The sequence below is a fragment of the Ochotona princeps genome, chromosome 29 (genome assembly GCF_030435755.1).
Source record: "Ochotona princeps isolate mOchPri1 chromosome 29, mOchPri1.hap1, whole genome shotgun sequence".
Classification (NCBI taxonomy): domain Eukaryota; kingdom Metazoa; phylum Chordata; class Mammalia; order Lagomorpha; family Ochotonidae; genus Ochotona; species Ochotona princeps.
In genome coordinates this window covers 12,431,329-12,454,190 of record NC_080860.1, presented here as the reverse complement: position 1 = coordinate 12,454,190, position 22,862 = coordinate 12,431,329, and the positions used below count along the sequence as shown (strand labels likewise).

The 22,862-nt window shown below is 54.9% G+C and overlaps 1 protein-coding gene across 3 annotated transcripts in view; it reads right to left on the bottom strand.

Moving 5' to 3' along the window:
* The window catches only part of MVK (mevalonate kinase), a 48,852-nt gene extending 25,996 nt beyond the window's left edge, over nucleotides 1-22,856 (bottom strand). The window contains exons 1-11 of one of the 3 annotated variants that reach the window (XM_058656479.1): nucleotides 22,773-22,856; nucleotides 21,889-21,971; nucleotides 20,331-20,478; nucleotides 15,839-15,983; nucleotides 13,682-13,837; nucleotides 12,292-12,395; nucleotides 11,716-11,761; nucleotides 8,190-8,280; nucleotides 7,665-7,781; nucleotides 4,291-4,444; nucleotides 3,136-3,338 (exon numbers count right to left, since the gene is read on the bottom strand). In XM_058656479.1, coding sequence (XP_058512462.1) covers nucleotides 3,187-3,338; nucleotides 4,291-4,444; nucleotides 7,665-7,781; nucleotides 8,190-8,280; nucleotides 11,716-11,761; nucleotides 12,292-12,395; nucleotides 13,682-13,837; nucleotides 15,839-15,983; nucleotides 20,331-20,478; nucleotides 21,889-21,966 — 1,191 coding nt within the window. In that variant the 5' untranslated portion in view covers nucleotides 21,967-21,971; nucleotides 22,773-22,856 and the 3' untranslated portion in view covers nucleotides 3,136-3,186. Of the gene's footprint in view, nucleotides 1-3,135; nucleotides 3,339-4,290; nucleotides 4,445-7,664; nucleotides 7,782-8,189; nucleotides 8,281-11,715; nucleotides 11,762-12,291; nucleotides 12,396-13,681; nucleotides 13,838-15,838; nucleotides 15,984-20,330; nucleotides 20,479-21,888; nucleotides 21,972-22,772 lie in introns of those variants that run through there. The other 2 variants (XM_004592090.2, XM_058656480.1) reach the window with 2 other exon arrangements.
* Between the last annotated feature and the right edge of the window lie 6 nt (nucleotides 22,857-22,862).

Sequence of the window (22,862 nt, the reverse complement as noted above, 5' to 3'; positions counted from 1 at the left end):
AGGGCAATGCTGCTGCACCTCGGCCAGTGCAGACAGCACACCCAGGAGACGGCCAGGTCTCTGGGCAAGTCACAGAACGGAGGAAAGTGGTTTGTACTGGCATGTGCGTGGCTGCTGGGCTGGATTAAAGGAGCATTTAGGGTTCTAACAGCCAGAGGCGGGCAGCATAGGGGGTTCTGGACATCTTGGAGAAAAGTGAAAACAGCCAAGATGTCAGAAAAAAACCACAGGGGTGGCTGGTACTGAAACGGTACTGGCAGCAGCAGTTCACTTTATTATACATACAGCACACATGTATACACACACACACACACACACACACACAGGGAAAGGTTGCAGTTGCCAAGGGAGTAATCTGAGTGGTCAAACCTCATCACTTCTAACTTCACTTGGGTTCATTTGGATTTACTTCCTGGAGTGTACCTGTATAAATATCCTTTATGACAGCAACATGGCTTACGATTTTACAACTAAAGACCACACTGTGAATTCTAGCTGGCTGCAGGAACTGCCTCCGATCCAGCTCTCTGGTCCTTTCCTGGCATGGATGGGGCTGAGCCCCAGCCCAGGAGCTTGCCCCACAGTAGCCGGGAGTGGGGGTGGCTGCACGCTGAGCAGCAACTGCAGCCTGAGCACTTTCCGAGGGGCGTTCTGGGATGGCAGGGCTAGCCTGTAGCCCTGAGACCTGCTGACTTGGAGCCAGCTGCCCAATGCAACAGGCTGCTAGGGTCCTTGGGGAGAAAGGAGTCCCTTGGGACAGGAAGGGTGAGGTGGGTGGTGGTGACCCAGCAATTGCTCTGCCTGCAGAAATGGCAGCAGCGGCTGCCTGTATCCCCACGGCAATCCCCAACGGTCCAGGGGTGTTGCCTGTGGACTTCGGCCTCTGAGGATTGCTATTAACGTCCATACTGGGTCGCAGATGCTGGCCTCAGTTCCCAGTGCTGGCTTGGAAGCCAACAGGGCCGTGTGCTTGTCCCCAGCCCTGAGGGATAGCCTCATCCTCCAGCACGGGGACCCTCCTCACTGGGGTGTGTGATTTATGTGCTGTCACCTGAGCTTCATGGACCCTTGGAAAGGGGCACTGGAATCTACATCTTGTGGCTGTGGTCTGCAGAGGTGACCTGACTAGGCCAAGGTCAGATGCAGCTAGTGGGTGGCACAGCTGATGCCAAGGGTCCTCAGCTTGATCCTGGCTGCACATTAGAATCACTCTCCCCACCCACACAGTGAGGGGCCCACAGAGGTGGGCTGAATCAGACTAGATGGGGTGGGGTCTGTCACACGAAACCGGGAGACTGGCTGCAGTAGGCAGTGAGAAGGGCAGCGCTGTCCATGCAAATTGCCTGCAAATGGGTTTCTAAGATGGGCTTGCATGGGTGGCTGTTTCTTGGGGGCAGCCTTTGCAGTGACATCCATCCCCAGGGAGTGACAGAGGGGGGACCACAAGAAGCAGGCATGCTGGGTGAGGTGAGGGGTACACAGCTTCTGGCTAACTCCCCTCTAACTGGACAGTGTCCCCGGTCCTGGCTGCTCAACTCAAACCCTGTAGGGTGACAACGTGCCGGCCCAGGAGCCACACTGGCCAAGGACATCCAGTTCCACAGGAAAAATGGTGGGCCTCACCTACAGCAGGTGTTCAGGCCCAAGGAGGGACAAGGATGCTTTGGAGAGCTTGTGGGAAAATGGAATCACAAGGTAAGTTTATTTTAGTGCAAACAAACAAACAAACGAAAAAACCCAACCCATACACATTTTTCCCACTTTGTTATGGGCTTTCTGATGACCCCTGTCGGACAGAGGGCAGACTGGGTCTGGGCTTGAACCCTGTCTTTGAGGCTTACAGGCAGGGTGGCCCTGGACAAGAAACCTGACCTGTCAAAAGCATTGGCGTTGTGACCTGTGAGAGCCGACGAGACTACAGCCCCTGTTAACTTTTAACCCTGCTTTACTCAGTGTTTCTATTTTGAAGGCAGGGGACCCCCAGCAGCCATGCCGTACCACCAGCTAGAATGTCTTGCAGGGACACCTGGCAGGGTTGGGAGAGGGGCCTCGTGGGGTGGGTGTGGGGTAGGGCTACCTCTGCTCTTGGGGTGGGGGGCTCCAACTCCCCAGTGAAGGCATGGGAAAGATGACAGCTGCCCCCTAGTGGCCAAGGGCAGTGGTGCATGAAGCCATTTCCACCAATTCCTGAAGTCCCTGTCCCAGCACCCACCTTTCTGCCCTGGCCTCTGTTGGCACAGCTCTGGCTGGTGAGGGTTTTCTGGTGGGTTCTGCATTTCAGAAAGGGTCACACAGACATGTATAGGGGGCTGGAAGGTGCCAGACATTGGGGCTGTGGCCACTTGAGTGTTTTCTCCTTCTTGGCCAATTACAACCACTACTACACAGTTCTATCCCATGGCCTTTGTGGGTGCTCGCTTCTGAGTGGCAGGATGCCAAACAATGCCCTTGCTGGAAACGCAGCCTACAGCTGAGCCGTGGGACTGTCAGCCTGGTCCTGGCAGACGTGTCCAGCAAGGGCCACCCGCGAAAACAGCCCCATCTCTGAGACGTACAAAACACCTAGCCTTGCCCCTAGCCCTTTTCGGCTCCACAATCACTGCACCTGCCAAGCCAGTGGCTGCAGAGGGGGCGGGGGCCGAGCAGAACAACTGCGGAGTGGCGCTGGGGGCTACCGGCTCCTCATCCTCCTGGGTACAGTGTGAAGCAAACCTTCCCTCAAGATCTTCTAGCCTGCCTTTGCCATCTCTCCTGAGAGCCCTTCAGGCACACAGGGGAAGCTACAGCTCTTGGGCCCGCAGGGTTGAGCTGGGCAGAAGGGCAGGCTGCTGGAGACACCGAGGTTTCCCAGAGAGAGGGAACCCAGGAGGTCCCCCTGGGAGGGAGGTGGAACCAGGGCCCCCGTGGGCTTCCTGGAGATGGTGGGGAGAGGAACAGTGCGTAGATGGATGCAGAGAAGGCTCCTTGCTCAGGGTCACACCCAGCATCCGCAGGTACCTAATCAGCGTGACCCCCGGCAGTGGGCAGGAAGCATTTCACCTCACAGGTGTGAGGCCCCAGTGCCTTGCCGGCTCGAGGCAAGGCAGGAGGCAGGCTGTGCCTCCCTGGCAGCCTCTCTGTCCGGGGAGCCTCCAGAATAGTCCAGAAAGGAATTTTTCAGCCAGGCCTCAGTGCCCCAGGCTCGTCTTAGAAGCCCCCCAGGGCTTGTCGCATGGGGCCATCCAGGGAGGCGGTGGAGTGCATGGAGACTCCGGGGGCGCCGATGCTGGTCTCCCAGCAGTCGAACCCGCAGCCGGTCAGGGCCTGCTTCGTGGCTTCCACCTCCGCCCGCTCCAGATCTGGGATAGGGTAGGAGGAAAGGCGGGTCACCACTCACCACTGACCCTCCCTTAGACAAAATCCACTGCATTCCAGGAGAAGGTCCAGGGGCTGAGTCCTTCTGCTGCCCGCTGAGGCTCCAGGAGGCTACTGGCCACTGCTGCAAGCTGCACTGTCCCTGCGCTGAGGCAGCCACAGGCACAGAGACCAGTGACATCCCCTCTCCAAGCCTCAGTCTCCCCATCTGGGAATGGGGCAAATGATGACCCCACCAGAGTGACCATAAGGCTGTCATGGCAAAGTGCACGGCCCAGCCAAGGCTGCATGGGCCACACGCCAGAGATGACCATGCCCACAGCTGCCATGGGCCCTGAACCAGGAGCCAACTCAAGTGAGGACATGGGTGTCCCCACGAAGGGTAAGCCGGAGCCCAGGTGAAAGGAAGGGGCAGACGGAGGATGAAAAAGAGGGGAGACCATGAGGGACACAGAAAGGCAACTGAGGGCTGTGAAGCTGCAGGGACAACCCATGCCAGGTACAAGCTGAGAGGATGGTCTTGTGGGCAAACAAGGCGTCCGCCATGCCAGCCCGGCGGCCACCAGCACAGGACATGTCCCGCCCCCCGCCCGGCGCTGACCTGCTCTTTCCTCAGAGCAATGGGGAGGAAGTCCCTTTGTTTTGTAGCAAGATCCACCTCCACCCTGGGATTGAGGCTACCCAGAGAGCAATCGCATCTCCATTCCAGCACCCGGCATGGCCCAGCCTTGAGTCAGGTTCTCTTTGTCTCTGAGCAACAATCCTGCATGCCTGATGCTGTCCTTGAGGCTGAAAGGCTGAGAGGTGAATTCACTTGCCCAAGGCCACACAGCTGAGCTAAGACTTGTTCTGGGGCCTTTTTCCTCCTCTCTGGGGAACTCTATTGGAAGCCCAGGATGCAAGCCAACCCCACCCTCACCCTGCCTCCTGGGGTACCTGGTTTGAGGAGGGTGATGCCACAACCACCACCGCCCGCACCCGTGAGCTTGCTGTGCAGCCCGTGGGCCATGGTCACTTGGCAGAGCTGGTCCAGGGAGGCGTGGCCCACGCCGAGGGCATTCAGAAGGTGCTGGTTCATGTCGATGAGCTCCTGCAGGAGAAGGTTCCATCTGTTTCCACTCGGTCCTGTGCCCACCCTCACAGCTGCCCCGTGAACCCACCAGCCACTAGCGGGGAGAGCCGACAGCCCTGCCTGCCTGGTGTGGTCGAGGCCCTTGCATGCTGTGGCCTTCCCTCGGAGCCCAGGGGATGGAGGAGTCGAGTTCACCCAGACGTTCCCAAGCTCAGGGTTGGACCCTGGGCTAGGCCACAGAAGCTTTTGGCCCTGGGGCCAGCAGGCCTGTCCCAGGCTTTTCCTGCCTGTTCCCAGAGCTGCTGGGACTAGGTAAGTTGAGACGTGGCCTGCCATTGTGAGAGGTTACACGGAGGAGGGATAGATTCTTGACTGCACTGTTTTAAGCCCTGGGTCAAGCTCTGCCTGAAGCTGTTATTGCAGGCCTTTTCAGTTACACACCAGGAAACTGCCTGGTAAAGCCCGGCTGAGACAGCCTTCTGATACTTGCAAGAAGAAAAGTTTCAAACAACATCTACCTTATGGCTGCCTCGGACTGGTTTCCAGAACAAACAGTTCCAGCAAGGCCACGAGGGGTGGTAAGGGCTAACGACACATCGAGGTTTCCTCAATTATACTCAGCAAAGCTTCTGCTCACCAGTCGGCAAACAGGAAGCGTGGGGGGAGTGAGATAATAAAGCCAAGAGCTAGCACCCTCCACCCAGACCTCTGTTGCGTAGACTGTACTCCCAAATGTGTACAATGGGCTCGGCGCCATACCAGAACATAGGACTGGAAGCAGGAGCACCGAGCCAGGGTCCCCGACATAAGGAAGTGCCCACCAACCAAGGCCCGGGACTCATGAGGGCCTGAGTTCAAATCTCAGCTCTGCCATCTGGCTTGCACGTTCCTGGACGAGGCCTCTGTGCTGCCCCTGCTTCCCTTTGTAACACAGGCAGCCCAGCCGAACCTGCATCACACCTGGGAAGCTGGCACAAGGCCTGGCACGAGATGCATGCCTTGTGGATAAGGGCTGCTGTGGGGGGCTTGCAGGGGCCTGCTACCATCACCTTTATGTCCCAAAGCAGGAGGTGGAGGTTCAGCGGGGGCAAGCCGCCTGTCTCAGGGGCCGGGGGAGCAGGGCAGGGCAGGCACTGGAAAGCAGTGGGCCCGACCTAAGGCTCCCTCCGTCCTCCACCCACTTCTGCAGGTGGGTGGAGCAGGTGGGGCTTGGCAGCTTGAGGCTCTGTGCAGGGAAACGCCTGTGCGCAGGGAGCTGCAAATCACTGAGGCCTACCTGGTGCTCCTGCCCCAGGGACACACAGCCACTCAAGCAGCGTTGGAATGCCCCTCCCCAGCCAACCACCTTGTACCCCTACACACACCAAATGCTTGTGACCAACAAGCAGACAGGCAGGATGGCCTGCTGGCAGACCCAGGGTTCCTCTCCCTGGCCTGGTGGGCTGGGGTTGGGAGGGGGGCTTTCTCTGAGCCTGGGCAGGTGTCAGGCTGTAGAGGCAGGTTCCAGACACCTGTCACAATGGGATCCAAAATCTGTCACGGATCAGATGACAGGTGTGACATGGGAGAACAGCTCGTTGGTTTGAGTGCAAAGCTGTCCAGGAGCTGAGCTGCACATTCCGGCGGCTGCCACCGCCAAAAATACACACAATGTCTAATCAACACGCTGCTCGGTGGCATTCTCCGGCGGCTCAACGGGCTGTGTATTTTCGGCAGCGCTCTATCATTATTCATTTCCGACCCAGGGGGACTGCGTGCCCTCCTTTCTACGTGGAAGGAATTGAGAGCCAGAGAGACGGTGGCTGGGGGTGGGGGTGCCTGGCGGATGAGAAGAAAGGCACAGGAATTAAGACAGAGGGGCCTGCACCTGGTACACAGCTTGTAAAAGGTTAGTGGGAGGGGCCAGCACAGTGGAGTAGCAGGTCAGTCCTCCACCAGCATCACATACGGGTGCCAGTTCACGTCCCAGCTGCTCTACTCCTGATCCAGCTCCTTGCTAATGCACTGGCACAGCAGTGGAGGATGGCCCAAGGGGGACCCTGCACCCATGTGGGAAATCCACAAGAAGCTCCTGGCTTCTGATCGGCTCAGCTCTGGTTGTAACAATGGATGGAAGACTCCCCCTTCTGTAAATCTGCCCTTCAAATAAAAATAAGTGAATCGGGCTTGGTGGCGTGGCCTAGTGGCTAAGGTCCTTGCCTTGATCCCATATGGCCGCTGGTTCTAATCCCGGCAGCTCCACTTTCTCTCTGTCTCTCCTCTCAGTATATCTGACTTTGTAATAAAAATAAAATAAATCTTTAAAAAAAAAAATAAGTGAATCTTACAAAAAAAGAAAAAAAAAAAAAAGATAGCAGGATAAAGAAACCAACAAACCAGCCAGTCTGTTCTGTAGTTCAGCCACTTGCTAGTTGGAAATTCCTTGGAGGAAGTCATGCTCTCAGCCTCAGTTTTTCTATTTGCAAAATGGAGGCAGTAGTGTGACTTCTTAGGAAGGTGGTTGTGGGCAGCAAGGGAACAGCCACCTGTGAAAGGCTGGTTTCAGTAGTAGCTGAGCTGCAGGTTCTAATGGCTGCAGTGGGGCCATGGCAATAGCAGGGAACACCTCACAGAATGGCTGGGATCATGGCAGCACGGCTGCCTCTGCTAGGGGCTGCCAGGCTCCCTCCTTCTCCAAGGGAAGCTGGGACTCCACATTCACCTGGCACTGAGTTTCTGCCTTGCAGGTGAAGGCTGGGAGTCAGACCCTCAGGGCCTGGCTTCTCTTCCAGAATCTGGGAAGGCAGCACTTGGAATGACGAAGATGATGACAAAAGATGATTTTAGACTCTCTCCAACCCAAAGAAGGTAGGTCATACAGTTACCGAACCAACACGGGTAATCACAAAAGGAAGAATTAGCCAGGCGAGAAGCCACCTTGGACTGGCAGCAATGTCGCCGTCCACCTGTGGAACTCCAAATGTGGCCCAGCTCACCAGTTGGGTACCCAGCACCACCCTGTGCACTTTCCTGGACTCATTGGTTACATCACACAGAATCCTCTGGGGAGAGGGGAGAGTAAGACCCTCACCCCCTCGGACTCACAACCCTGGGATCCTGAGAGCACTGGCCACATCCAGGCCCTGGGCCCTCTGTCTGCATCCAGGGACTCTGAGCACTGAAACTCTGGGCAGGTGTCTTAGGGGAGGCACTGCCTCTGTGGGTGGCATGGCCCTGGGTCCTGCACATGGGCCCTTACTTCCAACAGCAGGTACTGCTCCGGAGCTGGGGCTGCCACCAAGTCCCCCAGCACACGCTCACACTCCAGGGAGATGGCATTGATGGAGGTCAGCAGTGGGTCCACGATCTCTGGAAACTGGAGGGACAGGAAGGAAGCAGAGGTGAGGCCCATGGCTGGCAGAAGCTAGACAGCTGTCCCTCTGGGCGGGGGATGGGGGAGGGGGAGACATTCCCACCGCTTCCACCCCTTCCCTGGGCCTCCCTGCTCCTCCTGGTCTGCTCTGGGCCTTGCAGCCACTCCTGCCACCAGCATGACTAGTGAGCTTGGTTACCACCAGTCCAGGACTCCCTGTCCAACATCTGGCTGGGTGTGAGCCTGCATAGCACCTCTTTCCAGCTAAAACTGCCTCCCTAGCTCTTCCTGTTGCCATCATGTAGGACAGTCCTCCGTCCAGAGCCCATCAGCCAGAGGGTGGGCTCAGCTAGCCACGTGACTGGGTTAGCGCCTGTCTGGAACCTGCTCAGGACGGGGGATAAGAAGCACCTTGATCAGTCGACTTCTGACGCCAGCCACCAGGGCTTTGGTGCTGCGTGGGACCTTGGTATTGGTCAGCAGGATCTGGAGAGCTGGTGGCCTGTGGAGTGATGAGCAGGCAAAACAGGAAAGCTGGGTTAGCACTGGGAGCAAGCTGGGACGGCCCCCAACCCCATACAGAAGAGGAAATGGAGAGGAAACACGGCTGCCTCCCTGCCTCAGCCCGTAAGGGAATGGACATGCTGAGGGCTCCTCGCTCATTCATTCATTTAGCACCTACTCTGTGTGAGGTCTCCGTAAGGCAGGAAGGCTCAGCCTGGGGCCTGGAGATAGAGAGGGGAGGAGGTCCCTGAAGGCTGCCCCTGGCATGACATGCTGGCTGAGCATTGAGCAAGGATGAGAACTAACGGGGCAGAAGCAAGAAGGGCATGTGCTGCTAGCAGTCTGGAGTGGGAAGAGCATGACATGTTCATCAGGATTTAAGTTCAAAGTGACTACAGCAAAGAGGGCAGGGGATCTGGAGACCTGGAAAGAAAACCCAACAGATTTCGGCTGGGATGGATGGAATCTCCCAAGGCTGGGAAGAGAGTAGAGGGAGGATGCCCGGGCTGCATGGAGGAGAGGGGGTGAGGAGGCAGGGCCGCTGGCAAGTCCCTGGAGCCTTCCCTGCCTGCTTTAATGGTGCCCTGACATGAAATCAAATGCAGTTATAGTCCAGCAGCCCCACAGCTGCTGCCACAGGGGTGAACACAGCTGCGCCCAGGGCAGCCTCAGTCAGCCGCTATCCAGGGACACTGCTGTCCCTGTCATCCCTGCAGTAGCTCGGTTGACCCTCCCAAGGCTGTGGTACTGACTGTCTGTGCTGGGATGTCTCTGGAGACCAAGGCTAGCATTTATCCAGCTCTGTCTCCTCCAGGGCTGAAGCGGCCTGGGGACGGAGGGCAGAAACCTTGACTGTGCTCTGGCCCGAGACGGTTGTAGACCTCTGGACACCTTTATTCACACTCCCTTCCCAGTTCACAATTGTAAAATTCAATAGGGCTGGCGAAGCCTGCCAGCAACCTGCTCTATCTCACCGCCCAGGAGCCCATGAAATTAATATCGATTCTCGGCCGTGGAGACTGGCTCCTTCTTTCTTTCTTTTTTTTAACTTTATAAAAGATGAACATTCTATTTGGCTTTTCTCTTCGCTGTAAAGACAAGCTGTTTCTCAAAAGGGCAGCGTTCTGGGAGGCCAAGGCTCGATCCACTTGGCAAACAATGCATCCTTTTATGGGGCCAGCGGCTCCTCTTTCAGCCAGCCGTGGAATGGAGGTGGGTTCCGGCCTCCCGGCTCTTCACCATCTGCTCCCTGCAGCGCCCTGCAGCAGGCAGCGACGGTCGGTTTACTCTGGACTCCCATCTACTGGGGTGGGAGGGGCCTGTGCATTGTGTCTTCATTTCTTTCAGACAAGTCCTGTGTGAATGCACTTGCCACCAGCCCCAAGGCTCTTGTGTGAGATCCAGCGACCAGCACTGAGGGCCATGTCCTGGTGGTGCATGTCCCTGGTCCCTGCCCTGGACGACTTGCTTATTCACCTGGCCTGGCCTCCATGCCGTTGAACTGCCCAGCCAAGCCACTGCCTCCAGGTCTTTGCACTTAGGCATCTTCTGCCACACACCTGCTCTGTCCTGCCTTCAACTGCTGCACTATTCAGTCTGCCTCGGCTCAGATACTGCCTCACTGGAGCCCCCTCCACCCACCTGGCACTTTCCAACCCCCAGCTTTGCCTTTTTCCCGGAGGCACTGATCACAGCCTGACTCACACTCACATCCTAGCTTACCCATCGGGGTCTCTTTCTCTGGGAGCCTGAGTCCCACCAGGCAGCATGGCTGAGGCCCAGCACCTGGCTCACCTTGGAAGAAGCAATCAATGCAGTGAGCTCTGTATTTTTCATCTCCAGCTTGGGATCCCCGGGGGCAGAGAAAGGCTTTAAATCCAGGCCTGTACATCTCAGGACCTCTGCCCACCACATGGCCAACAACAGATTGGTCCTGTACTGTCTCCTTCTTCCCCTCCAGATATACCCCGGCTGACTGTACACTCAGAGTGCGAAGGCCACATGCTCATTGGTTTCCTATTCTTCATGACCTTCTCCAGAGTTTGGGAGACAATGAGCTCTCAGGAAACTGAATGAACAAAACACCACCACCTCCAGGAAGACTGCCCAGACCTGCAGCCACAGTGGATGATGCCCTCCTGGCCATGCTCATCCACTTCAGAACCCCGTGGACATCTTCCCTGGGGCAATGCCAGTCGTGATCACCTCTTTGAGCAGACGGCAGGCTGTGGGCAGGCTCAGGTGGTCAGTATCTGCTACTTGCCCCACAAGTCTGAGGGACAGCTGGCAAAGCTGACTTTCAGCTGGGCTCTGCAGGCTCCACCAGCAGGGACTCCAGGGGCAGCCAGAGGTGGCTGTCCTGCCCTCTTGGATGGTCCTGCTGCCTCCGCTGAGAGCAGGGTGGGTTCCCAAAGGTGTCTTAGCTCTCCAGGGCACAGACAGCAAGGTCTGGAGACATTACTGAGTGTCACAACTGAGTGGTGCTAGTGGCCTCCAGGCTTCAGGGATCAGGGGTGCCCATGAACCTCCTCAACTGCACACTTGCCATAAGGAATGAACCAGAAGTCCACAGGGCCATGGTTGAGAAATCCTGGGCCTAAGAAGGGCAGGTGTGGCTTCCCAAGCAGCTGGGGCAGGAACAGCACGATCTCAGGTGCACAGGCATCACAGCATGCCAGGCAGTGGGCCTGCTTAAGGGAGTGGCCCAGCTGGCAGGGCAACAGGCCACGACCTGCTGGCCACAGTGCACGAGACCACACTGGGAAAAAAAGGGAGCGTGAGCGAGCCCTGGGACTCTCAGAGTGTGGGAAAGTCCACTACACCACAGTCCAACTTGATCAAGAACTCAGGGTTTGGGCACACAGGTGTCTGTTGGCTTCAATTTAATCCCCTGTGTCCAACATTTCCCCCTGTGGATGCAGACAGAACAGAAGCAACTGGATTTGAACATCTGAGATTTGTTATTCCAGAGGGATGGGTGAAGAAACATCAAACAGACTGGCAGCTGCCAAACGTCACCTCTGCCAGAAGCCGCCCACAAGCCTCCTGTGGGCGTTTGCTCTGCCTCTCCTGGCGCCTCCATTCACACCCCTCTCACATTCACTGCAGTGGCTCTTGTGCGCATGCCTGGCCCCAACGCCCAGCCCAATCTGAGGGCTCTGGGACACGCTGAGTCTAAGAGTCACCTCTGTATTCCCAGGCCCTGGCTCAGAACCATCAGGAAGGCTCCCTGAGTAGATGAATGAATGAATAAGTGAATGAGTGCCTGAGGTCACAGTCACATCTAATGGTCCCCCTCGACTGAAGTTCAGAAGAAGCAGACAAGGAAAGAGCAGTTGCCAGGCTGCGTCCACAGCCCCCGGGCACTGGGAGGGCCTGGCAGGGAAGGGATGACAACATGATGGTGCCCTGTGAGTGGATCCACCCTCATTACCTCTGCAAGGCTGAGATCTTCCCTTGCTGGAATCGCAGTGCTCCTCCTACGGAGAAAAGCAGAGAGCAGGGCCCAAGCTCAGAAGAAGCGAGGGACATGGGCCTCTTGGCAGAGAGGTCGTGCTTTGAGAGGAGTCAGAGCTGGCGCTATCAGAGAACAGGCTAAATGACATGCCCCATCCTCCTCTCAGCCATGGTCACTGAAGCCTTGGGTACAGCACGGCCCAAAGGACACAGGTACCTTCCTGCCCTCCACCTCCCGGTGGCACTGTGGCACTCTGAGTGGCCACATGGCAGAGGTAGGCCCAGAAGCCCGCAATGACTTTCAGTCAGTAGCAAGCTTCCCAGAAGGGAGGTGGGTGAAACCCACAGCAGTGGTCCTGTCAGCCCCATCCCCTCCCAGGGAGTCAAACTCGATGGTGTGAGGTAGGGGTTTTTTCCATCACCCCCTAAGCAGGACCACAATCCCTCCCTCAGAATCCATTCCCTTTTTCCCTCCCAAACCAACAGGGTCAGGGTAGGGACAGATACAACCAGAAGCCTGCTAGTGGAGCAAACAGCCCGAGACCGTACCTACCCCACGTGCTGACGGCGTTGTCCACCCCGGAGGGATTCCCGTGGATCACTCTTTCGCCCTGGAAGGCCCACTTGTTAATGAGCTGCAGATCCTCCTCGGCCCACCTAGAGACACAGAACCCAGTCTTCACTGCGGGAAGGAGGCTGTGGTCCCCTTGAGGTGTCACAGAACAGGGTGGGGCTCGAGAAGCTAAGGGGCTTGGGCTGAGGAACTCAGGAGGGAGCAAAACAATGCCTGCTCAGCTAACAATTGTGTTAAGCTGTATGTTAGAGAGCCTATTACAGAGGCCGAGTCTGCTTGCTCTGCTCCGTGGCATGTGCCTTGCAATGCATCTGCAGGCAGCCTGTGCCAACGGTCACCAGACCAGCCCTCAGGGTTCCCGATCTTGAGAGGACTCGGCAGAGGCATGGGTGGCTCCCAAAGCCCATGGGTGGCTCCCAGTGCCAGGAGCGTCAGACACCTGGGCTCACATTGGCCTTTTCCGTGTCTGTCATAGGCATACGATGTGCCACCTACCACAGGTGGGTGGGTGTGGGCTCCCACACAGGCTGACACCTGAGCCACTCTGTCCACCCCCTTTCCTCTCACAGTGTTGTCTTTCCTAGGGACTCCTCTCCCCAGCAAGCAGCACAAGCCGTAGTGATTCTGCCACCTCTGTCAGTGACCATGCCCGGGGTCTGCTCTGCACCCACCCTGCAGCCTGGTGCCCAGACATCCCCAGGCAACTACTTCAGCTCTGACTCAGTTTTCTCCTCCATAAACTAGGGAAAGCAGTGGCTTCCTCACAGAGGATGCCATGAGCCGCACAGAACATACTTGTATGCTGCCCAGAGCCCAGGAGCCAGGATGGGTCCCCCATACAGCCATCAGGACCCGAACTCCTAGGTGCACACAAAGCCCAACTGCCCCAAATCAAAGACACATGCCTCCCTATGCTGATCTCTAGGCCTGTGATTCTTTCATTCACAACTGTTGGGCCCAATCTCACCACTACCACACAGAGGCCAACCCTGGAGTGCCAGGGGTGCAGCAGCCTCACCCAGCCCTGTCAGTTGGTGCAGAGAGAAGGGCTTGTCTAACTCACCACTCTCCACCCTCTGACAAGTTCCTCTTGAATCCCAAAGAGCCAAGATGGGGGTAATGTGTAGAAAACAGACATGGTTTTGTGTAGGAATAGGGAGCCTACACTGTGGATGTGAACTGCCCGAGCTCAAATCCTACTTTTGGCCCCATCAGCTGTGCAGCCCTGGGCCAGTCACTTGGTCCCTCTGGCCTCAACCTTCTCATCTGTAGAATGACATCTTGACAACTCTCGGCTGACAGGGTCGTGGTGCTATCAGTGCCGGCTGATGCACACTTGGGTCCTGACACATAGGGGGCCCATGTTTACCTGCCCATTGGGGCTCCGTCCTTCCGAGGGTCTGGGATGTCTTCACACATAGTCAGGAGGGCAGCGGCCAGACACACTGAGTACGCGGCGCTGGAGCCCAGGCCTGCCCCTGTGGGCAGCTCTGACCACAGCACAATGTCCAGACTTGGCAGGGTCCTGAAACATACCAGAGTGCTGTGAGGCTCTGTGAGGTACCCACAGGGAACACGGGGCCAGGGCCTGAAGCTGGAAGCTGCCAGGGCCTGACTCCAAGCCTCTGACCCAGTTTTCATAACCTGGGGAGAGTTCCTGGCCCCAGAGGAACATCCTTTTGCATAGCAAGAGTTCATGATGAATCAGACAACTAGGAAGCAGTCCCACATTCGCTACATCACCCAACTGCTACCTCACCCCATCACTTCCAGCAGGGCCTGGCCAACTGCCCACCCTTTAATCTGACATGTCCTTCCTGACCCCACATGCACTGGCCTCCCTCATGGCCTGCTCTTGGTACAGGCTGCCTGGGACACCCTTACCCTTCTCCTTTACCCCCTGAAGAGTCCCCCACCACCTTCCACATTCTTGCTGGATGCCTCTACTGTGATGCTGTCCCTGAATATCACAAAGGCTGCCCCTAGCTCCGCCCCGAGGACCTGTGGAAGGGAACCTTCGTCCACTGCTGCCTCATTGTGGTGCACTGACCCTCCTCAGAGAGGCCTCTTTGCGTCCACTCCCCAACAGGCTGAAAACACACGCCAGCTTTTGACCACTAACAAGTTTGGAACTGTGGCACTTATTGTGCCCTTCCCCCAAGGGAGTAGTCAAACCTCAGGATTCATGGACTCCGCTAAGTACACTATCCACTGCCCACCTGTAACTGGGGCAGGTGTTTGGGTAGAGGTTAAAATGCTGCTGAAGATGCCTATATCCCATAGCAGAGGGCCTGGGTTCGAATCCCAGTTCCACTTCTACTTCCAGCTTCCTGTTGATGTGCACCCTGGGAGGCAGCAGGTGATGGCTCAATTAGTTGGATCCCTGCCAACCCATGTGGGAGACCCAGATGGAGTTCCCAGATCCTGAATTTAGTTTGGCTCAGTCCCAGCTGTTGCAGACATTTGTGGAGCGAACCCAGCAGATGGAGGCCTTTCTTTCTGTATCCCAAGTAAATAAAAATATACATATGTAAAAAATACTGACTGCTTTTCAAATGACATACATATACCCACCCTCCCCAAATGGGGTGACTTTGAGGTACCACCCCACCACTCCCTCCACTGGTGGGGATGTGGCCTTCCCAAGTGGAAAACCTTGCATGCATCAACACGTGTGGGGCCACTGACACACGCATCCTCAACCCAGCAAGCATCAGCTGCTAGGGTGGATGGCTGCTCCCTTCAAGTGCTGGATAGGAAGGCCACAGAGAGCACTCACCACATGTCAGGCTCAGGCCTACTTCACCCAGAATCCTACCCTTCCGAAGAGGCTTCTGAGGATATTAATAATGATAGCTAAGGCTTATCCAGCTGTGTGCAAGGGTCTGTGCCACAGGCTTCACATGAAGCCAACTTATTTAACCTCTGTGAGTTAGGTATGACTACTATACCCATTATACAGATGGGGTAGAGTAAGCTGGAAAGTGGCACAGCTGGGACACGAGCAGCCTGCCTCCCACAGTTATACCTCCTGTCACCATGTGACAGTGATATCATCCCAGCAGTGCCTCCCCTTTCTGGGGCCTGGCTTTCCCAGACACCCTTGAAAGCAGGCATCCTGTTGTGATCACGGCATGTCCCTGGATCCACGAGGCGTGGAATAGCTGCACATGCCCGGCACAGGAGACACGACTATGGATCCAAGATCAGTATGTGGCTTGGGTTCCACTGAAGGTGGAAGTACAGGATTTCGTGTGTGGGTGCCAGTTAACTGTGAACTGAATGGATTCTCCTGCTCTGTCCCTTACCGATAAACTGTGTGGCCTCAAGTGTCTACACCTCTGTGCCCACTGCTCCAGCTGCCTCCCTCTTGTAGTGACTGTGAGTAATCAAAGCCTGCCTATCTAAGGGGCCTGCCAGGGTGCCAGGCACATACAGAGGGCTGTGGACCCTGGCTACCATCTGGACGGCAGCAGGTGCACGTCCCAGTAGCAGCCACGGACATCCCCCCAGACCACACACGCACCTCTGCTTCTGGCAGATGGACAGGTACAGGTAGAGGAAGGCCAGCACAGCCAGGCGCTCCGTGACGGCACAGTCCTCCGCGAGGCCTGCCACCTCCTTCAGCTTGTCCACTTGCTCTGGGGTGGGTGCTGAGGCATCACCTTGCTCTGTCACACAAAGAAGCAAGCACGAGTGGGCAAGAGGACCTTGGGGGTGTTTATAGATGGCATGACACCAAAAATCGTGTCACTAGTGGGATTACAACATGGATGGAGGTGAACACAAGGTCCCAGCAGCAGAGCTGAGTTCCTTGGTTGACTGAGCTTTTGGGGGACAGGCAGACTCAGTTTTGGAGTCCTGACTGGGCCTCTGACTGGCTGCGTGGCCTTAAGCATGTGACTTAACTTGGCTGAACCTCGCTCTCCCTCCTTGGTAAAAGAGGCGTGGGCATAGCAACAGAACCTCTTAATAGTGTTGCTGTGAGGATCTAATTAAATAAGGAGTAGAAGATTCTTAGTCCAGGTCCCGGCACACAGTGTTTAATTAATAGTCATTTGAAATACACACACACACACACACACACACACACACACACACGGAGTGAATGCTAGTTAAACCACTCAAAGGCATGCATTTTACCTTTCATTACATGAAATCCAAATCAGAGGCAGTATTAAATTATTCCCTGTGGGCTGGCACTGTGGCATATTAGGTTAAGCCTCCACCTGTGGTGCCAGTACACCATAGGAGCACTGGTTCGAGTCCTGGCTGCTTTGCTTTGTATCCAGCTTCCTGCTGATGTGCCTGCAAAAGCAATGGAAGCTGGCCCAAGTGCCTGCACCTCTGAACTTAGGTAGGAGTCCTAGAAGAAACTCTTGTCTCCTGGATTCAGAAAGACTGAGCTCCAGCCATTTGGGGAGCATCCCAGCAGATGGGAGCTCTCTCTCTCTCACCATGACTCTGCTTTTCAAGTAAAAATAAAATAAATCTTCAAAAATATCCCCTAAAAGGACTCCCCTACACAAGATCAGGTCATGGGAAACGCTGCCTGAGCAGGAGGGGAAGAGGGGGAAGCAGGTGTTTTTCCATGCAGGAGCACGGCCACTTCCCCAGATAAGCTGGAAAGGCAGAGCCAGTCTGGCTAGTTTGCCGGGGCAAATCATTCTGAGTCAGAGCCACGGGTCAGGTTCCCAAGGGAATGTGAAATGGAGACAGGCATGCCAGCCGCAGGGAACTTCAGGGCATCTAATTAACACGTGCTCAGGAAATAGGCCATGGATGCATTACTGACACACACAACCCAGCCAGGCCGGGGGCGGCCTGGAGAGCCCAGATGTTGCAGGCCTCTGCGATGGGGAAGATAGGGCTGTTCAGAGCCTCAGCTTTGGAGTTTAAATGACCCGGGATCCAATGCTTCCTGTGTCACTGACAAGCTCTGCAGCCTGAGCTACCGGACTTCTGGTCCTCAGTTTTCACATCCATGAAGTGGGGAGGAACAAACCACTTGCAAGGTTGGAGAACACTAAGAGTACTAAATGTATGTAAACACACTTGGCTAGGTGCCTGGGACATGCGAGTGCCCCATGAACATTCATTATGGTTATTGCCACCAAAGGGCACCAAAAGCCACTTGGAAGACAGATACAGATGCTGTACCCTCGTAGGCAACAGACTGGAATTCCTTTCTTCTTTTACAGGAAGTAGACTACCAAGCCCTTAGCCAAGTACTGCACCTGCTGTCATCATTCTAGTGCCCACCTTCAGCCCAGGCCACAAGACTGCTCACTGAGGCCCAGAGTCACGCAGGCTACCTGATCTCCCCCACAGTGAGTGGTCTAAGATAGGCACCACTCCACCCAGCTGCGTGCACCCTGAGGCTCCTGACGTAGTCTCAGGGCACCCTCCAGGCCTGGCTGGGAAGTCATACACCCTGGGAAAGCCAGTTCCAGGTGCCCTGGCTGCCAGTTTTGTGGGGAATGCTCCAAAGCAGTAGTCGATCTTTCTTTTTCATTTTTATTTGTTTGTTTTCATTTTATTTTTTAACAGCAGAGACAGAATGAGAGACCAAGACCTTCCATCCACTCACTGGTTCACTCCCTAAAATGTCCACAACAGCATCTGGGCCAGCCTGAAGCTGAAAGCCCACAATTCCGTGCAGGACTCCCAGGACGTACAAACTCAAGCCATGACCTGTGCCTCCCAGGGAGCCTGTTAGCAGGAAACTGAAATTGGGAATAGAGCTGTGACTTAAACTCAAGCAATCCAATATGGGACGTACGCAGTGTGCAGTTTGTTTTTAATATTATTTTCTGTGAACTTTTTGGAGACATTATGTATGTGTAGTTTTCATAATTTTTGCAACAAAATACACTCATTTTTAAACTAAATTTTCATGAGTTGTTTGAAGGACACCCATCTGTATTAACAAAATAATGGGTGATTGAAAGGCATGACGAAGCTGGAAACACTTGCTTTAAAATGAGGACTGCCAGCTCTCACTCCACTCCACAGCCTATGGGAGCAGAAGTGGCTGTGGCTACCACGAGGGAACCGGAAGCAGATGCCCAGGAATTGGGCACAGGTTAGAAAAACCATCCTAGAGGATTCCCATTTGCCCCATCCTGGCCTCCTGTTGCAGCCATGTGGGGAGTGAATCAGTGGAATGGGAGATCTCTGTCTCTGTAAATCTGCCTTGCCAATAAAATTTTAAAAATCTTAAAACAGAATGTATCTACGCAGAGAGGAGGCAGCCACCTGCCCCCCTCTGGGGCAGGAGACCAAGTCACTGGTTTCTAACCAGCTTGCCTGCTCAGGCATGCAGGCCACACCATGCTCACAGCAGGCAGCTGTCTACCAGAGAAGGCACTGAGGAAAATGCCACAGCCCATCGCATAGTGCCTGGGTTGGTCCCTGCCTGCAGGTCCTGCTGCTCCCTCTCTGTGACTGCAGATCCTGCGAGGCTGCACAAAAGGCTCCAAACCTTGGGTTCCTGCCAGCCACGTGGGAGATTTGGACCGCAGTTCCCAGCTACTGGCCTGGCCACTGCAAACATTGGGCAATGAACCAAGTGGGTAAGTTCATCCTCTCTCTTTCCCTGCTTCCTTTTGTTTTCCTGCCTTTCAGGAAAACAACAAGAAAACCCAAAATGGTCCCCCCCCTCCTAAAAAAAAATCCCAAGATTAGCTCCAAGGCTTTTATTCACTGCTTTAGAAAGACAATCACGGGGCCCGGCGCAGTGGTCTAGTGGCTAAAGTCCTTGCCTTGAATGTGCCGGGATCCCAGATCGGTGCTGGTTCTAGTCCTGGCAGCCCCACTTCCCATCCAGCTCCCTGCTTGTGGCCTAGCAAAGCAGTCAAGGATGGCCCAAAGCCTTGGAACCCTGCACCTACGTGGGAGACCTGGAAGAAGTTCCTGGCTCCTGGCTTCGGATTGGCTCAGCTCCAGCCATTGCGCTCACTTGGGGAGTGAATTATCGGATAGAAGATCTTCCTCTCTGACTCTCTTACTCTCTGTATATCTGACTTTGTAATAGAAATAAAATAAATCTTTTAAAAAAAAAGACAATCATGATACAACAAGGTAAAAAGTATATACACACACCTCTGAATGATTCGCATGACCTGACCCAGTTTGGGTTAAAAACCAAGTTGTCTCCCTATCTCAATCAAATAGTCCCTCAACAGAAAACAAGGCAGAAGACTTCACCCCAAAGTGCTCAGTCACTGCTGGGGCATAACTTCCTGGTAGGGGAGTGCACTTTCCAATAGTAAGCCTAGCCATCTTATTTTTAAAATCACAAAATTCAAGTGTATTCTCCTGGTTAAAAACAATAGAAAGAAGAATAAATGTTTGGGTGTCCTCCATCAGTCCTCAACATCCCCTCTCACCACCCACCCCCTCTCCAGAGCAATGAATCACCACCGTCAGTTTGATCTCGCTCTCCTCAGGCCTTGTCCTATATAAATATTGACACATTGGGGCTCTTCCAAAAGCTTATGAGAAATGCATTAGTATAAAAAAAAATCATGCCTGGATTTCAAAAATGTTTTTGCACCAAAATAAATGGATCTTTCAATTTCCCACTTTTTCCATGTCCTCTGAGGTTTATGGGCACTGCTGTTTTACACCGGTGTGCTTTCAACCCACAATTGCTTGGTGCGCCATCTCACACCTTAACTTTAAAAACTAGCAAGCGGGGCTCGGCAGCGTGGCCTAGTGGCTAACGTCCTCGCCTTGATCCCATATGGCCGCTGGTTCTAATCCTGGCAGCTCTACTTCTTCTCTGTCTCTCATCCTCTCAGTATATCTGACTTTGTAATAAAAATAAAATAAATCTAAAAAAAAAAAAAAACAAAAAACTAGCAAGCGAGCAGAGCTCACGTTATGGCGTCAGGAAGGAGAGCCCCCTGGACAGGCTGGCCTCCTGCCTCCCCAGGAGCCTGCCTGGATTTGCCATGCAGCTGCCCTTGTCCCAGCCCAGGCTCATACCACACCTGCCATCCCCTGGGACTTACCCAAGAAGCTTGTGTCCAGCTGCTGGAGCTGGGCAACATCCCAGGTCCTCTTGCAACTGATGTTTGGTAAGTGGAGGGCCACTTTTCCATGGTGCTGGGGCTGAAGCTGAAGGAATGTTCTCAAATTCAAGGCCACAGCTAGGGCTACCTAGGGAATAAAGAGCAAAACCAAAAAGCTTGAGAGTAGCAGGCCAAGAGGCCACCGTCACTGTGTGGGAAAGGGAGAGCAAAGTGGCACATGGGCCACTTCCTGCCTCACTCTCACCAGGCACTGTCATCAGCCTTGGCACGTGGACATGCTGAGCCTGGGCACAATCTCCCAGCAGTCAATTACAAGGGACACCTGCTTCTGTCTGCCTTCCCCATGCACGCTACACATGTGAGGTTCTTGACACCCAGGGAGTCACTTGTCCAGAATCACTGTGTTGTCCAAGAGAAACAGATGCTAAGGACAGAGGGATGGCAGAGTGGGAAGAAGTGTGAGCACTGGAGTGCCTACAAGAGCAGTGACAGAAATTTTCTAATTCTCTTTTTAAAAAAATTACTGAAAAGGTATATTTACAGAGACAGACAGAAAGATCTTTCATCCTCTGGTTCATTTCCCCAAGTGGTCCCAATGGTTAGAGCTGAGCCGATCCAAAAGCCAGAACCCAAGAGCTTCCTTCAGGTCTCTAATATGAGTGCAGGGGCCCAAGGCTTTGGGCCGTGCTCTACTGTTTTCCCAGGCCACAAACAAGGAGCTGGATGTGAAGTGGAGCAGGCTGGATACGAACTGGTGCCCATATGATATGCCTGTGCTTGCAGACGGAGGATCAGCCTATTACACCATCACATTGCCCGCGACCCCTTTAATTCTTTCTTTTTTTTTTTTTTTTTAAGATTTATTCATTTTATTACAGCCAGATATACACAGAGGAGGACAGAGAGGAAGATCTTCCATCCGATGATTCACTCCCCAAGTGAGCTGCAACGGGCCGGTGCGCACCGATCCGAAGCTGGGAACCAGGAACCTCTTCCAGGTCTCCCATGCGGGTGCAGTGCCCCAATGCATTGGGCTGTCCTCGACTGCTTTCCCAGGCCACAAGCAGGGAGCTGGATGGGAAGTGGAGCTGCCGGGATTAGAACCGGCGCCCATATGGGATCCCGGGGCTTTCAAGGCGAGGACTTTAGCCACTAGGCCACGCTGCCGGGCCCCCTTTAATTCTTTCTTAAGTCTCAGCTTTCACATGTGTAAGACAGGCTAAGATGAGCATACGCCTGGAGGGGTGGGGGGGTGATAGGGGGAAGCACAAAATGGGATGGAGAACACATGTGTCTGACTCCTTTGTGGGATCATCCTCTGACCCTGGAAGCGTGGCCACACTCCAGAGTTTGGTCCTCAATCACTTTCCGGGTGATCCCATCCCCTCCCATCACCTCCATGAGCTCTCAGTGAGGCCAGGCAGAGCAAGACCTGTCTCTTGCCCGGCTCCCCTCACATCTGCCTTGTGAGCGGTATGTGTGTGTCGAGGGGATGTCTTCCCTTTAATCTTCCAAGGAGACTGTAGGGTGCACCTACCTTGCCATGGACCACGGCGTGTTCTCCATGGAGGATAACCTTCCCAGGTGCAGACACCAGCAGGACTTCTGAACGCATGGTTCCTGGGGGTCAGGGAAGCAAAAGTCATGGGTTAGGGAGCAGAGGCACAACCCCTGACCCCTAATGATGTGAGAACCAGCAGGAAGACAGCGAGCGGATGACCGGGTCAAACCCCAAAAGGCACTGAAGGCAGGACAGCAGAGGGAGCAGTTGCCGAAGCGGAGAGTTGGGAGTTCAAATCCCAGACCTTCCCCTCCCCAGCACTACACCTGTTACACGGGCTCCCACCTGCACCATCTCAGGAGGCTGTTAGGAGGGACTGGTGGACGCAAAAGCAACCTCCGCGTCCAGCACTGGCCACGGACAGCTGTCTCTTAAAACCGGCTTGCTTCTAGGGGCTCAACTTTCATTACTAGAAATTCAAACGCAGAAGGCCGGAAGGAACCCCTATCCCTATCCCCACGCTGGGGATGTTTCCCACTCATCATGGAGATTACAGAGAACACCTGTCAGCTCCAAGCTGGGCACACTCCACAGAAGACTGGGTAAAAGGGGCGTATCCGCAGTCCATACAGACAAAATCCCCCTCGACCTGGAGGCGTTCCGAGGACTGTCTTACTCGTACACACATAACGATATTATTCCAGGGCCTCCGTCGCCCCCCACGACTCGAGCACTCTCCAGAGCCCCGGCTGTCAGGTAAAGAAGTTTCTAGCAACCACCCCTGTCAGATCCCGACCCCTCGGGACCGAGTCTCAGGAACTGAAGTAACTAAAACCTAGAACCGAGGCGAAAGCCCCGGGCTCGCCCTGCTCTCGCACTCGAATCTCACGCCCCTCGGCCTCTCCAGCTCGAGCTCTCACCTGCCGCCGCCTCAGCTACTTTGCAAGGAAGTTGAGGCAGCTCCGGGACTCCTCCATGCCCGGAGCTCCGGCGCCTCAGGAGGAGGCGGC